At 40.2% G+C, this 12,618-nt stretch overlaps 1 protein-coding gene across 1 annotated transcript in view; it reads left to right on the plus strand.

The window, feature by feature from the left end:
* The window catches only part of LOC106143034 (uncharacterized), a 48,497-nt gene that overhangs the window by 21,278 nt on the left and 14,601 nt on the right, over positions 1-12,618 (plus strand). The window contains exons 2-9 of the mRNA XM_060952893.1: positions 1,372-1,459; positions 2,602-3,083; positions 4,054-4,210; positions 5,019-5,214; positions 6,098-6,174; positions 6,941-7,139; positions 8,942-9,077; positions 9,597-9,714. Of these exons, the coding sequence (XP_060808876.1) occupies positions 1,372-1,459; positions 2,602-3,083; positions 4,054-4,210; positions 5,019-5,214; positions 6,098-6,174; positions 6,941-7,139; positions 8,942-9,077; positions 9,597-9,714 (1,453 nt within the window). The remainder of the gene's footprint in view (positions 1-1,371; positions 1,460-2,601; positions 3,084-4,053; positions 4,211-5,018; positions 5,215-6,097; positions 6,175-6,940; positions 7,140-8,941; positions 9,078-9,596; positions 9,715-12,618) is intronic.

Below are 12,618 nucleotides of genomic sequence, written 5' to 3' on the forward strand. Positions count from 1 at the left end.
CGTGAGGAAACCTGCACATTCAGGCAACTGGATTGTGTGACTTACATATGGTCACGTCTATATCCCTTGCCGGGAAGACAGAGCCAACAGTTTTGAAAAGACTGAATGGCCACATTCAGCTATTTGGCTTAATGATAGAATTGAGATTAAAATAGTGACAGGTTGCTAGCCCATCGCCTAAAAAAGAATCCCGAGTTTGTAAGCCTATCCCTTAGTCGCCTTTTACGACATACATGGGAAAGAGATGAAGTGGTAGTGTCCTCAATATATGATACCATTTAACCAATGACGAAAACTTAACTTCGAAAATAGTAATAGTAAATGGCCGAGGTGGAATTCGAACCTGTTCCTATCTGCGCATCACGCATTTCAACCGGACATCTTACCGATTCGACCACCGGCGCTCTGATAACATACATACATACATACATATAGTCACGTCTATATCCCTTACGGGGCAGACAGAGCCAATAGTCCCGAAAAGACTGAATGGCCACATTCAGCTGCTCGGCTTAATGATGGAATTGAGATCAGAATAGTGACAGGTTGCTAGCCCATCGCCTAAAAAAAGGATCGCAATTTTATAAGCCATCCCTTAGTCGCCTTTTACGACATCCCTGGGAAAGAGATGGAGTGGTCCTATTCTTTTTCGTATTGGTGCCTGGAACCACACGGCACTGGAACCACACGGCGCTCTGATAAATTGTACGGAATTCTATTAAATGTTTAATACTGTACACTAATTTATCCGTAACAGTTTTTTTTAATAAGCTACGATGATGCAAGTCAATAATTGATTCAGTTCTGAGTTACGCATGGCGGGCGATGATAGAAGATAATGATATACAGCTTACTTACTGAATGACAAAAACGTATGGCTTGAACGCGGCGCTTGTATCTCGTTAAGATTGGTAGTAGGTTCAAATCAAAATTTATGTATTTAAATTCGACATTTCATAAAAAATTATGTATATTTTCTTGTTATTTAAATTTTAATTACACTCACACATATATATATTTAGGCACGTCTATATCTCTTGCAGGGTAGACTGAGCCAATAGGTCCGAAATACTGACAGGCCGTTACGTACGACTGTACAACTGACAGACTTAATGATAAAATTGAGTTTCAAAAAGTGACTAGTGTTGCTAGCACATAGCCCTAAAAAAGAATCCCAACTTTATGAGCATATCCCTTAGTCGCCTTAAACGACATCCATAACCAACAGATGGAGTGGTCTTATTTTTTTTTCTATTGCTCTAAACCATACGGCATAAAAAAGAAGCCTTCTTTTAAATGATTGAAATTCGATTCGTCATCAGCACAAAACAGAAGCCTTCTTTTAATGATTAAAATTCAATTCATCATCAGGTCCGGGGCTGATTGACGAGCTGGAGGCCTACATGGCTCCCGTCGGGGAGGGCTACGCGCCACAGCCCCTGGAGACCAGGAGGATGGGGTGAGTCCAAAAAAATTTATAGTATGATATGACGGCCTCTGTGGCGCAGCGGTAGTACCTACGCTTGTCTGTGACACCGGAGGTCCCAGGTTCGAAACCCGGCCAGGGCATGATGAGAAAAGAACTTGTTCTGATTGGCCTGGGTCTTGGATGTTTATCTATATAAGTACTTATTATAAAATGTAGTATCGTTGAGTTAGTATTTCGTGACACAAGTCTCGAAGTTACTTCGAGGCTAACTCAATTAGTGTAATTTGTCCTGTATATAAAAAAAAAAGTATTGTAGCGGGAGCGATGATTCGGCTCGACCGCCACCAAAGGGAAGATCTTCCGCCAGGCTGGAGTGACGCCTGGGGAACCGCGCGACAGACGATGATGTGTCGGAGGTTGTATATATGCTGCAATACGTGAAATCTTTGCTTGCGCGATTTGGCTTTTTCGCTGTTTATGACTGATAGCTTCGTGTGATTCGTGATATTGTTTATTTTTGTGACTTGTGGCGTATAGATTTTGCCACAGTATCTAACTAAACATACACATTTAGACGAAAACCGTCTTGAAAAAGAAGAAAACCTGCATGTACGGCTATGGTGGAATTGAGATTTGAATAGTGATTGCTAGCTAAACGCCTACAAGAAGAATTCCAAGTTTATTAGCCTTTCCCGTAGTCGCATTTACGACATCCATGGGAAAGATATTAAGTGGTCCTACTCTAAAGTGCCGTAAAGTAGGTACTCTAAAGGAACCACACGGCGAGTTTGATGGGATATTTACTTTTATTAATTAAAGTCCCTTATCTTGAACTTTATATCCTCAACAATAAAAAGGTCAAGTGGTTCTGTCTACCCCGTTAGGAATAAAGATGTGATTGTATTCAGCTTGCTTGTGTTACGTGCCGTGTGGTTCCCGGCACCAATACAAAAATCTTTCCCATGTATGTCGTAAAAGGCGACTAAGGGATAGGCTTACAGACTAGGGCTTCTTTTTTAGGCGATGGGCTAGCAACCTGTCACTATTTGAATCTCAATTCTATCATTAAGCCAAACAGCTGAACGTGGTCATTCAGCCTTTTCAAAACTGTTCACTCTTTCTGCCCCGTAAGAGATATAGACGTGACCATATGTATGTTACTTGTGTTACAGAAGCCACCAGCTACCAGAAAGTCCACCAGACTCCGGCTCAGAGAATCCCTACAGCCCTTCAGAGCAAGTTCAACACGCGATATCACATACGGTCCTTGGGGGCGAATACATGCTGGTCCAAGACCATATAAACCACGAAATACTACAAGAAGGCAACTATATCTACGAGGAACTCAAATCTGATAATCTTGACCACGATGTCCTAAGAGATAATCTTAATAATGTAGTTGTATTGCCGGCGGATAATATGGTCGAACTTGGTATAAGAGCGGTGAGGAATGATTTGGTTATAGATCCGTATCAGACGAGGTATAATCAGATGAGGGTGGACATGAATGAGCTGGATCAAGGTCTGATTAACCCACAGCTGGTGGCTTTGGGTCATGAGGCTTTGACGCCTGTTTATACTAATTTGCAAGAGCCTAATGCTAAAAAACGGAAACATTCTCAGGATGCGAATTCTCAAGTTAAATGCGAACCAGGTAAGTTATTTTAAATCTATACTATCTATACTAATATTATATTATTATTATTATATTATAAAGCTGAAGAGTTTGTTTGTTTGTTTGAACGCGCTAATCTCATGAACTACTGGTTCGAATTGAATAATTCGTTTTGCGTTGAAAAGACCCTTTATCGAGAAACGCTTTAGGCTATATAACATCACGCTGCAACTTTAAGGAGCAAAGAAATAATGGTAAATGTGAGGGAAAAAACGGGGAAAATTATTCATCCTTGAGGGCTTCAATGATGCCCGAAATAGCTATTCCACGCGAACGAAGTTGCGGGCACAGCTAGTGTGCAATAAAGAGTTTAGAAACAAACAATCGGTTGCGAATTCAGATTAAAATTTTGACCAGTTCTTACCACTTTTAATAGTTACAATAATTCGGCGATTGTAATCGATTATGTACATACATATATAATCACGCCTATATCCCTTGCGGGGTAGACAGAGCCAACAGTCTTAAAAAAACTGATATGCCACGTTCAGCTGTTTGGCTTAATAATAGAATTGAGATTCAAATAGTGACAGGTTGATAGCCGGTCGCTTAAAATAAGAATCCCAAGTTTATAAGCCGATCCCTTAGTCGCCTTTTACGACATCCCCTGGGAAAAGATATGGAGTGGTCCTATTCTTTTTTCTAATGGTGCCGGGAGGCTATCCCTTAGTCGCCTTTTACGACATCCCCGGGGAAAAGATATGGAGTGGCCCTATTCTTTTTTTATAATGGTGCCGGGAGGCTATCCCTTAGTCGTCTTTTACGACATCCCCGGGGATAAGATATGGAGTGGTCCTATTCTTTTTTCTAATGGTGCCGGGAGGCTATCCCTTAGTCGCATTTTACGACATCCCCGGGGAAAAGATATGGAGTGGTCCTATTCTTTTTTTTCTAATGGTGCCGGGAACTACACGGCACACAATCGATTATGTTTTGTGACTATTTCCAGCGGCTCTGTCGCCCGAAAGCGTACCTCACCTCAGGGCAGCTCCTCCGTCCGTGGACGGATCAGAAGCTGGTGATGATACTCCGCTGCAGTGCATTAGGTTCTCCACATTCCAGCAGAACTCTTGGCATACGCTGTTCGATGGCAGTTTGAAGCCTTTGTAAGTTTGTTATGTGTAAATTACATTAAATGTGTGGATTAGATGTTAAGTGGTATTATCTTTTTTTTTTGTGATATTTTTTTTGTTTATTTATTTATTTAAACTTAATTGCACATAATACAAATGTAGATATAGCACAATTGGCGGACTTAATGCTGGAAGCATTATCTGCCAGTCGACCATTGGGTCTGACAGAGAACTTTGTGTGGGGTCAAACTGAATAAATATATTTATACCTACACCAAAATATAAATTAAATAATTATAATAGATATACATACATAAAAACTACAATAGATAAACAATATAGGTACATAAATAAAATTACCGAAATGAGTATTTTGCTAGGAAATCTTCTGGTTAAAGGTTTTTCATTGTTCTTTCATAATGTTGATGTTGAGATTCAAATAGTGACAGGGTGCTAGCCCATCGCCTGAAAGAACAATCCTAAGTTTATCGTCTTTCCCTTAGTCGCCTTTTACGACATACGTCACGTCTATATCCCATGCGGGGTAGACATAGCCAACAGTTTAAAAAAGACTTATAAGGCCACATGCAGCTGTTTGGTTTAATGATAGAATTGATATTCAAAATATTGACAGGTTGCTATGACCATCGTCTACAAGAACAATTCCAAGTTTATCAGCCTAAGTCGACTTTTACGACATCCATCGGAAAGATATGGTTCTATCCGAAAATGTCGGAAAACAAACGAAAATGTAGAAACAGCTGAACTGAAATTAATTATATCATTCATTCATTCATTCAATCATTCGTTCATTCATTCGTTCATTCATTCATTTCTGCAGGCCCATGATCTCATACGTGGTTGGAGCGGACAAGGGCTTCAACTACTCCCAAATAGACGAGGCATTCGTCTGTCAAAAGAAGAATCACTTCCAAGTCACCTGCCAGATTCAGACTCAGGCTGACGCGCATTACGTGAAGACCGTTGATGGTTTCAAGAAGATTAACAGCTTCTGTTTACACTTCTATGGTGTTAAGGTGAGAATCATAGAAATTATCATAGAATATTAAAAACCTTTTTACTTACTTAAAACGTATCGTATATATCTTGTAGCGCCGTGTGGTTCCCGGCACCAATGTGATAAAATAAATAGGACCACTCCATCACTTTCCCATGGATGTCGTAAAAGGCGACTAAGGGATAGGCTTACAAACTTGGGATTCGTTTTTAGGTGATTGGCTAGCAACCTGTCACTACTTGAATCTCAATTCTATCATTAAGTCAAATAGCTAGCCATTCAGTCTTTTCAAGACTGTTGGCTCTGTCTACCCCGCAAGGGATATAGACGTGACCATGTGTATGTATGTATGTATCTTGTAATCACCTCCATACGAGTATATACCCTTGCGGGGTAGATAGAGACAACGCGGTTTTGAAAATACTGTAAGGCCACTTTGAACTGCATGGCTATATGATGGAACTGAGATTCAAATAGTGACAGGTTGCTAGCCCATCGCCTGAAAGAAGAATCCCAAGTATATAAGCCTATACCTTAGTCGTTTTGTACTTACTTCGAGGATAAACCAATCTATGTATGTAATTTGTCCCGTATATAATAAAGACTAGCTGTGCCCACGACTTCGTATTTTGTTATTTTGGGCATCATTGAAACCCTCAATAATGAATAATTTTCCCCGTTTTTTTCACATTTTCCATTATTTCTTTGCTCCTTATAGTTGCAGCGTGATGTTGTAAAGCCTAAAGCCTTCCTCGATAAATGGTCTATTCAACGCAAAAAGAATTTTTCAATTCGAACCAGTAGTTTCTGAGATTAGCGCGTTCAAACAAACAAACAAACTCTTCAGCTTTATAATATTAGTATAGATGTGTAATTTTTATGTATTTATATGTGTGTTTTAGGCAGAAGATCCAACTCAAGAAGTACGGGTGGAACAGAGTCAGTCGGACAGAACGAAGAAGCCATTCCACCCAGTGCCGTAAGTGATTTCATAAGGGTTTATTAAATTGAACATACATAATCACGTCTATATTCCTTGCGGTGCTGACAGAGCCAACAGTCTCGAAAAGACCATTAGGCCGCGGCTAGCTGTTTGACTTAATGATAGAATTGAGATTCAAATAGTCACAGGTTGGTAGCCCATCGCCTCAAAGAAGAATCCCAAGTTTATAAGCCTATCACTTAATAGCCTATTACGACATCCATGGGAAAGAGATGGAGTGGTCGTATTCTTTCTCTATTGGTACCGGGATCCACACGGCAATGTCTAATGAATTTTGAGTTTAATTTATTAATAGGCTAAAGTACCCGAAACCGCCGAGCTTGCATGAAGAGAGTTATGAATGTGGATGAAGCGAAGGAAGTGTGCAGAGATCGTGGCAAGTGGAAAGATGTAGTCTCTGCCTACCCCCCTCCGGGAAAGAGGCGTGATTTTATGTATACACACACACACACACACACACACACACATGGTCACGTCTATATCCCTTGTGGGCTAGACAGAGCCAATAGTCTTGAAAAGACTGAACGGCCACGTTCAGCTATTTGGCTTAATTATAGAATTGAGATTCAGATAGTGACAGGTTGCTAGCCCATCGCCTCAAAGAAGAATCCCAAGTTTATAAGCCTATCCCTTAGTCGCATTTTACGACATCCATGGGAAAGAGATGGAGAGTGGTCCTAGTGATTTTATGTACATATGTAGGTACCTATGTATGTAATTTTAATAGGAACGTTCTTTCCAGCGTGGAACTACGTCGCGAAGGCGCCAAAGTGACCGTTGGCCGTCTCCACTTCGCGGAGACCACCAACAATAACATGAGGAAGAAGGGAAGACCTAACCCAGACCAGAGACACTTCCAGCTGGTGGTGGCCCTCAGAGCCCACACGGCGCACGCTGAGTTCATGATAGCCGCTCACGCCAGCGACAGGATCATAGTGAGAGTAAGTTGGAATGTGAAATCTGCATCTTCGAATTAGTTGTAGATGATGGACTGTAAGCTAATTAGGAGACTGATGCTTACATACATACATATGGTCACGTCTATACCCCTTGCGGGGTAGACAGAGTCAATAGTCTGCAAAAGACTGAATGGCTACGTTCAGCTATCTGGCTTAATGATAGAATTGAGATTCGAATAGTGACAGGTTGCTTTTAAGAGGAATCCCAAGTTTATAAGCCTATCCCATAGTCGCCTTTTACCACGAACAATAACATGAGGTAGAAGGGAAGACCTAACCCTGACCAGAGACACTTCCAGCTGGTGGTGGCTCTCAGAGCCCACACGGCGCACGCTGAGTTCATGATAGCCGCTCACGCCAGCGACAGGATCATAGTGAGAGTGAGTTGGAATGTAGATGATGGACTGTAAGCTAACTGGAAGACTGATACATACATACATATAATCACGTCTATATCCCTTGCGGGGTAGACAGAGCCAACAGTCTGGAAAAGTCTGAATGGCCACGTTCAGCTGTTCAGCTTTATGATAGAATTGAGATTCGAATAGTGACAGGTTGCTTTTAAGAGGAATCCCAAGTTTATAAGCCTATCCCTTAGTCGCCTTTTACCACGAACAATAACATGAGGAAGAAGGGCAGACCTAACCCAGACCAGAGACACTTCCAGCTGGTGGTGGCTCTCAGAGCCCACACGGCGCACGCTGAGTTCATGATAGCCGCTCACGCCAGCGACAGGATCATAGTGAGAGTAAGTTGGAATGTAGATGATGGACTGTAAGCTAACTGGAAGACTGATACATACATATGGTCACGTCTATATCCCTTGCGGGGAAGACAGAGTCAGCTATTTGGATTAATGATAGCATTGAGATTCAAATAGTGACAGGTTGCTTGTCCATCGCTTTTAAGAGGAATCCCAAGTTTATAAGCCTATCCCTTAGTCGCCTTTTACCACGAACAATAACATGAGGAAGAAGGGAAGACCTAACCCAGACCAGAGACACTTCCAGCTGGTGGTGGCTCTCAGAGCTCACACGGCGCACACGACAGGATCATAGTGAGAGTAAGTTGGAATGTGAAATCTGCATCTTCAAATTAGTTGTAGATGATGGACTGTAAGCTAATTAGGAGATTAATACATACATACATACATGTAGTCACGTCTATACCCCTTGCGGGGTAGGCAGAGCCAACAGTATTGAACAGACTTATAGGCCACGTTCAGCTGTTTAGCTTTATGGTAGAATTGAGTTTTAAATAGTGACAGGTTGCTTGTCCATCGCCTAAAAGAGGAATTCCAAGTTTATAAGCCTATCCCTCAGTCGCCTTTTACGACATCCATGGGAACGAGATGGAGTGGTGTTTTTTGAAAAGGCTGAAAGGCCACCCTTTCAGCCTTTTCAAGACTGTAGGCCCTGTCTACCCCGCAAGGGAAAAAGACGTGATTATATGTATCAATCTTTTCAAGACTTTTGGCTCTGTTTTTAAGATATATATGTACTAAATTTAAGAAACTATAAACATACGTATCTTCATCAAATTAAGGACGTCCTGGTAAAGGGTCATGTCAAAACTACCCGAATCCGCCGAGCTTGCATGAAGAGAGTTATGAATGTGGATGAAGCGAAGGAAGTGTGCAGAGATCGTGGCAAGTGGTCAGAGGTAGTCTCTGCCCACCCCTCCGGGAAAGAGGCGTGATTTTATGTATGTATGTATGTATATACCTACGTACTATACTATAGACATGTATGTACTATATATTTAATGAAACTTTGGTCCCCCAGGCATCGAACCCGGGACAGTTCGAGTCGGACTGCACGGAGAACTGGTGGCAGAGGGGGGTTTCAGACAACAGCGTCCATTTCAATGGCAGAGTTGGCATAAATACTGACAGGCCGGATGAATCGTGCGTTGTTAATGGTAATGAAGAAAAACTGTTCTTTTTTTTAGAATAGATTTATTTTCAAAATTGGATAGGTGTATGATATCACTTATAGACGTCACATCACTTAATAACCTAATCTAATTATAACTACTACCGCTTCCAAAGCGCATGTGTAGAAGAAGCGGCGGAACAAACTACACTGCAGCTTTTTCACCGGACGTCAATTTACAAATATACATATGTACATACATACATATGGTCACGTCTATATCCCTTGAGGGGTAGACAGAGGCAACAGTCTTGAAAAGACTGAATGGCCACGTTCAGCTTTTTGCCTTAATGATAGAATTGAGATTCAAATGGTGATAGGTTGCTAGCGCATCGCCTAAAAGAAGAATCCCAAATTTGTTAGCCTATCCCTCAGTCGCCTTTAACGACATCCATGGAAAAGAGATGGAGTGGGCCGTTTAAATATTCTTTTTTTTTAATTGGTACCGGGAACCACACGGCACTTTTTATTTCTGCGTGGAATTTATCTTATTTTTGTTCCTCAGGTAACCTCAAAGTGATGGGTCGTATACTTCATCCATCTGACGCGCGCGCAAAGCATAACATTCAAGAGTTGGACACGGCACAGCAGTTACGGAATGTTCAGAGTATTCGTGTAGTAAAGTAAGTAGTACTTAAATACTATCCATATTACTACCACTTCAATAAGTTAAACCGATTTACAAAATTCAAATTCAAAATTCAAAATTTTTATTCATTATTATAGGATACTATATATCGCTTAATAATTGTCAAAACGTATGGTTTAACAACATTGGTTGACGTCAAATAAATTACTTAAAAACTAAGTTTACTGCCGCTTCCAAGGCGTCAAGGCGGTAACAAACTGCACTGCAGCATTTTCTTCAACAACGTCAACTTCACAATATTAATTAAACTTAGAATAGAATGTGGACGAGAGAATACATTGTTCAGATTTATATATTTATGAGATTTAATATTGAAAAAAGAAATATGTATATATATACTCTCTGTCAAGAAAGTATCGGGAATGGATTATTTATTTATGGTTCCAAATTAAATTTTTTGTTTTTTTTGTTGTTGTTAGATTGGCACAACTGTTTTCCATTTTGGCGCGGAGTTTGAGTTGCATCTGTTGTTTACATTAAATACAGTGCTATTTTTAGTTATATCATATCTAGTGTGTATTGCTAATTTCATAATGAATAAAAACATCGAACAAAGAGTTTGTCTTAAATTTTGCATTGCCAATGGAATATCGTGTTCGGAGTCACTGAAAATGTTACAGAAGGCTTACGGTGAATCGACTTTATCAAAAACTCGTGCTTATGAGTGGTACAAAGCGTTCAAAAGCGGTCGAGATGTGATGGAAGATTTGCCTCGCTCTGGTAGGCCATCAACGTCTGCAACTGAAGTTAACATCGCAAAAGTGAAGGAAATAGTGACTGAAAATCCTCATTCAACTTTGAGAGAGATAGCCACCGAACTTTCTGTATCTCACGAGTCGATCCGTACCATTTTAACTAATAATTTGGGTATGAAACATGTTGCCGCTCGGCTAGTCCCAAAAGACCTGAATTTTTTTCAAAAACTCAATCGCATGAGAGTCGCTGAGGACATGCTAGAACGAGTCAATTCCGACCCAACATTCATGAAACGCATTGTTACTGGTGACGAGACGTGGGTTTACGAGTTTGACATGCAAACTAGTCAACAAGCTTCGGAGTGGCGCCTTCCAACTGAACCGAAACCGAAAAAACCACGCCAAAGTCGTTCAAAAGTCAAAGTCATGTTGACTGTTTTCTTTGACTATCGCGGTGTTGTGCACTCGGAATTCTTGCCGGAAGGTCAAACGGTAAATAAGGAATATTATTTGAGTGTTATGCGGCGTTTAAGAGAGCAAATCCGACGAAAAAGGCCAGATTTGTGGAAAGAAAATTCTTGGATTTTGCACCATGATAATGCACCTTCGCACAAGGCCATCATTGTGAACGAATTTTTAACCAAACACTCAACAAATACCATCGAGCAACCACCATATTCACCAGATATGGCTCCAGCCGACTTTTTTCTTTTTCCTAAACTCAAATTACCACTTCGTGGCACCCGTTTTCAATCGGTAGAAGACATAAAAGAGAATTCGCGGCGAGAACTGACCTCAATTCCGGAAACAGCGTTTAAAAAATGTTTTGATGATTGGATTATTCGTTGGCGTAAGTGTATCGTTTCTAAAGGAGCATATTTTGAAGGTGATAAAATAAATTTGGATGAATAACAAACAGTTTGTGTATTATTGATCTTTTCCTGCTACTTTCTTGACAGAGTAGTATATATATATATATATATATTTTATGGATTGCCAATTTTAAAACCTGCGCAGAAATCAATTTTTGTCATGGCGCGAAAATATCTGCGCCAATCATAGTGCGCCATTTGAACGCGGGATCAAAACCGTTCGCTATTGGTTAATTGCGTACGCGCCGTGTCTAGAGTTCGCAGGAGCGCGGTAGTCGGTAACGAGCGAGATACACGACTCCTGTTGTTTTGGCATTTAAAATCCTATGTTGTAGCAATAAGTTCGTTATTTCACTAATGTTTTCATTCGGCCAGATTCGGCGGTCGGTTGTACTATTCTGCGCCGTCGAACAATGCCGATGTAACTTATAAAAGTGTTAGACCTGTATAGAGTATTGTAGAGTATCAGCTGTCCCGCAAACGTTGTTTTGCTATATAAATAATTTTTAAGTTATTTATGTTGTTATTATGAGAAATAGATGTTGGCCGATTCTCAGACCTACTAAATATGCTCACAAAATTTCATGAGAATCGGTCAAGCCGTTTGGGAGGAGTACGGGAACTAACATTGTGACACGAGAATTTTATATATAAGACTAGCTTTCCCCCGCGACTTCGTCCGCGCGGATGTCGGTCTTCGCGTAGATGGTTTATTTCTCCATTTTATTTTCAGTCCGGTCAATTTAGACCAAAAAATAGGAATGAAGCTACATTGATTCCCATCAAGCTGAAAATGAGTATAATTGTTTAAAACACAATCAAAAGCATTATTTCAAAATTCCCCATGATTCCGGTTTAAGGAAAAAAAAATACCCAAGGTCAAAGGTAAGAAAATGGGATTTTCACGATTTTCTTCAAAACGGTAAGTTTTATAGGAAAATTACCTCAGACATAGATTGTAGATCATAAAGATATCTATAAAAAGGAATCAATATTTTTTTTCAATAAAGCTACCGTTTCTGAGATATAACGATGCAAAAAGTTGCAAGCGTCATAATATGCATAAGCACGTCTCGTATATACTCTATGTAGCAGTAATATAAGTAAAAATATTGTTCTGTCGGTAATTTTAACTTGAATTCAAAATATAAAATATACATAAGTATAATGAAACCCAGTCCCTTCATTTATACTGTAGTGAAACCTTGAGACAACATCTGTCTCTCTGTTTAATTGTGTACGTGGCTAGGGTCGTATAGCTGCTTTATCTCAGAATGCTCAACACATGAAATACCGTTAGTCTTTAATAAT

The sequence above is a fragment of the Amyelois transitella genome, chromosome 30, assembly GCF_032362555.1.
Source record: "Amyelois transitella isolate CPQ chromosome 30, ilAmyTran1.1, whole genome shotgun sequence".
Classification (NCBI taxonomy): domain Eukaryota; kingdom Metazoa; phylum Arthropoda; class Insecta; order Lepidoptera; family Pyralidae; genus Amyelois; species Amyelois transitella.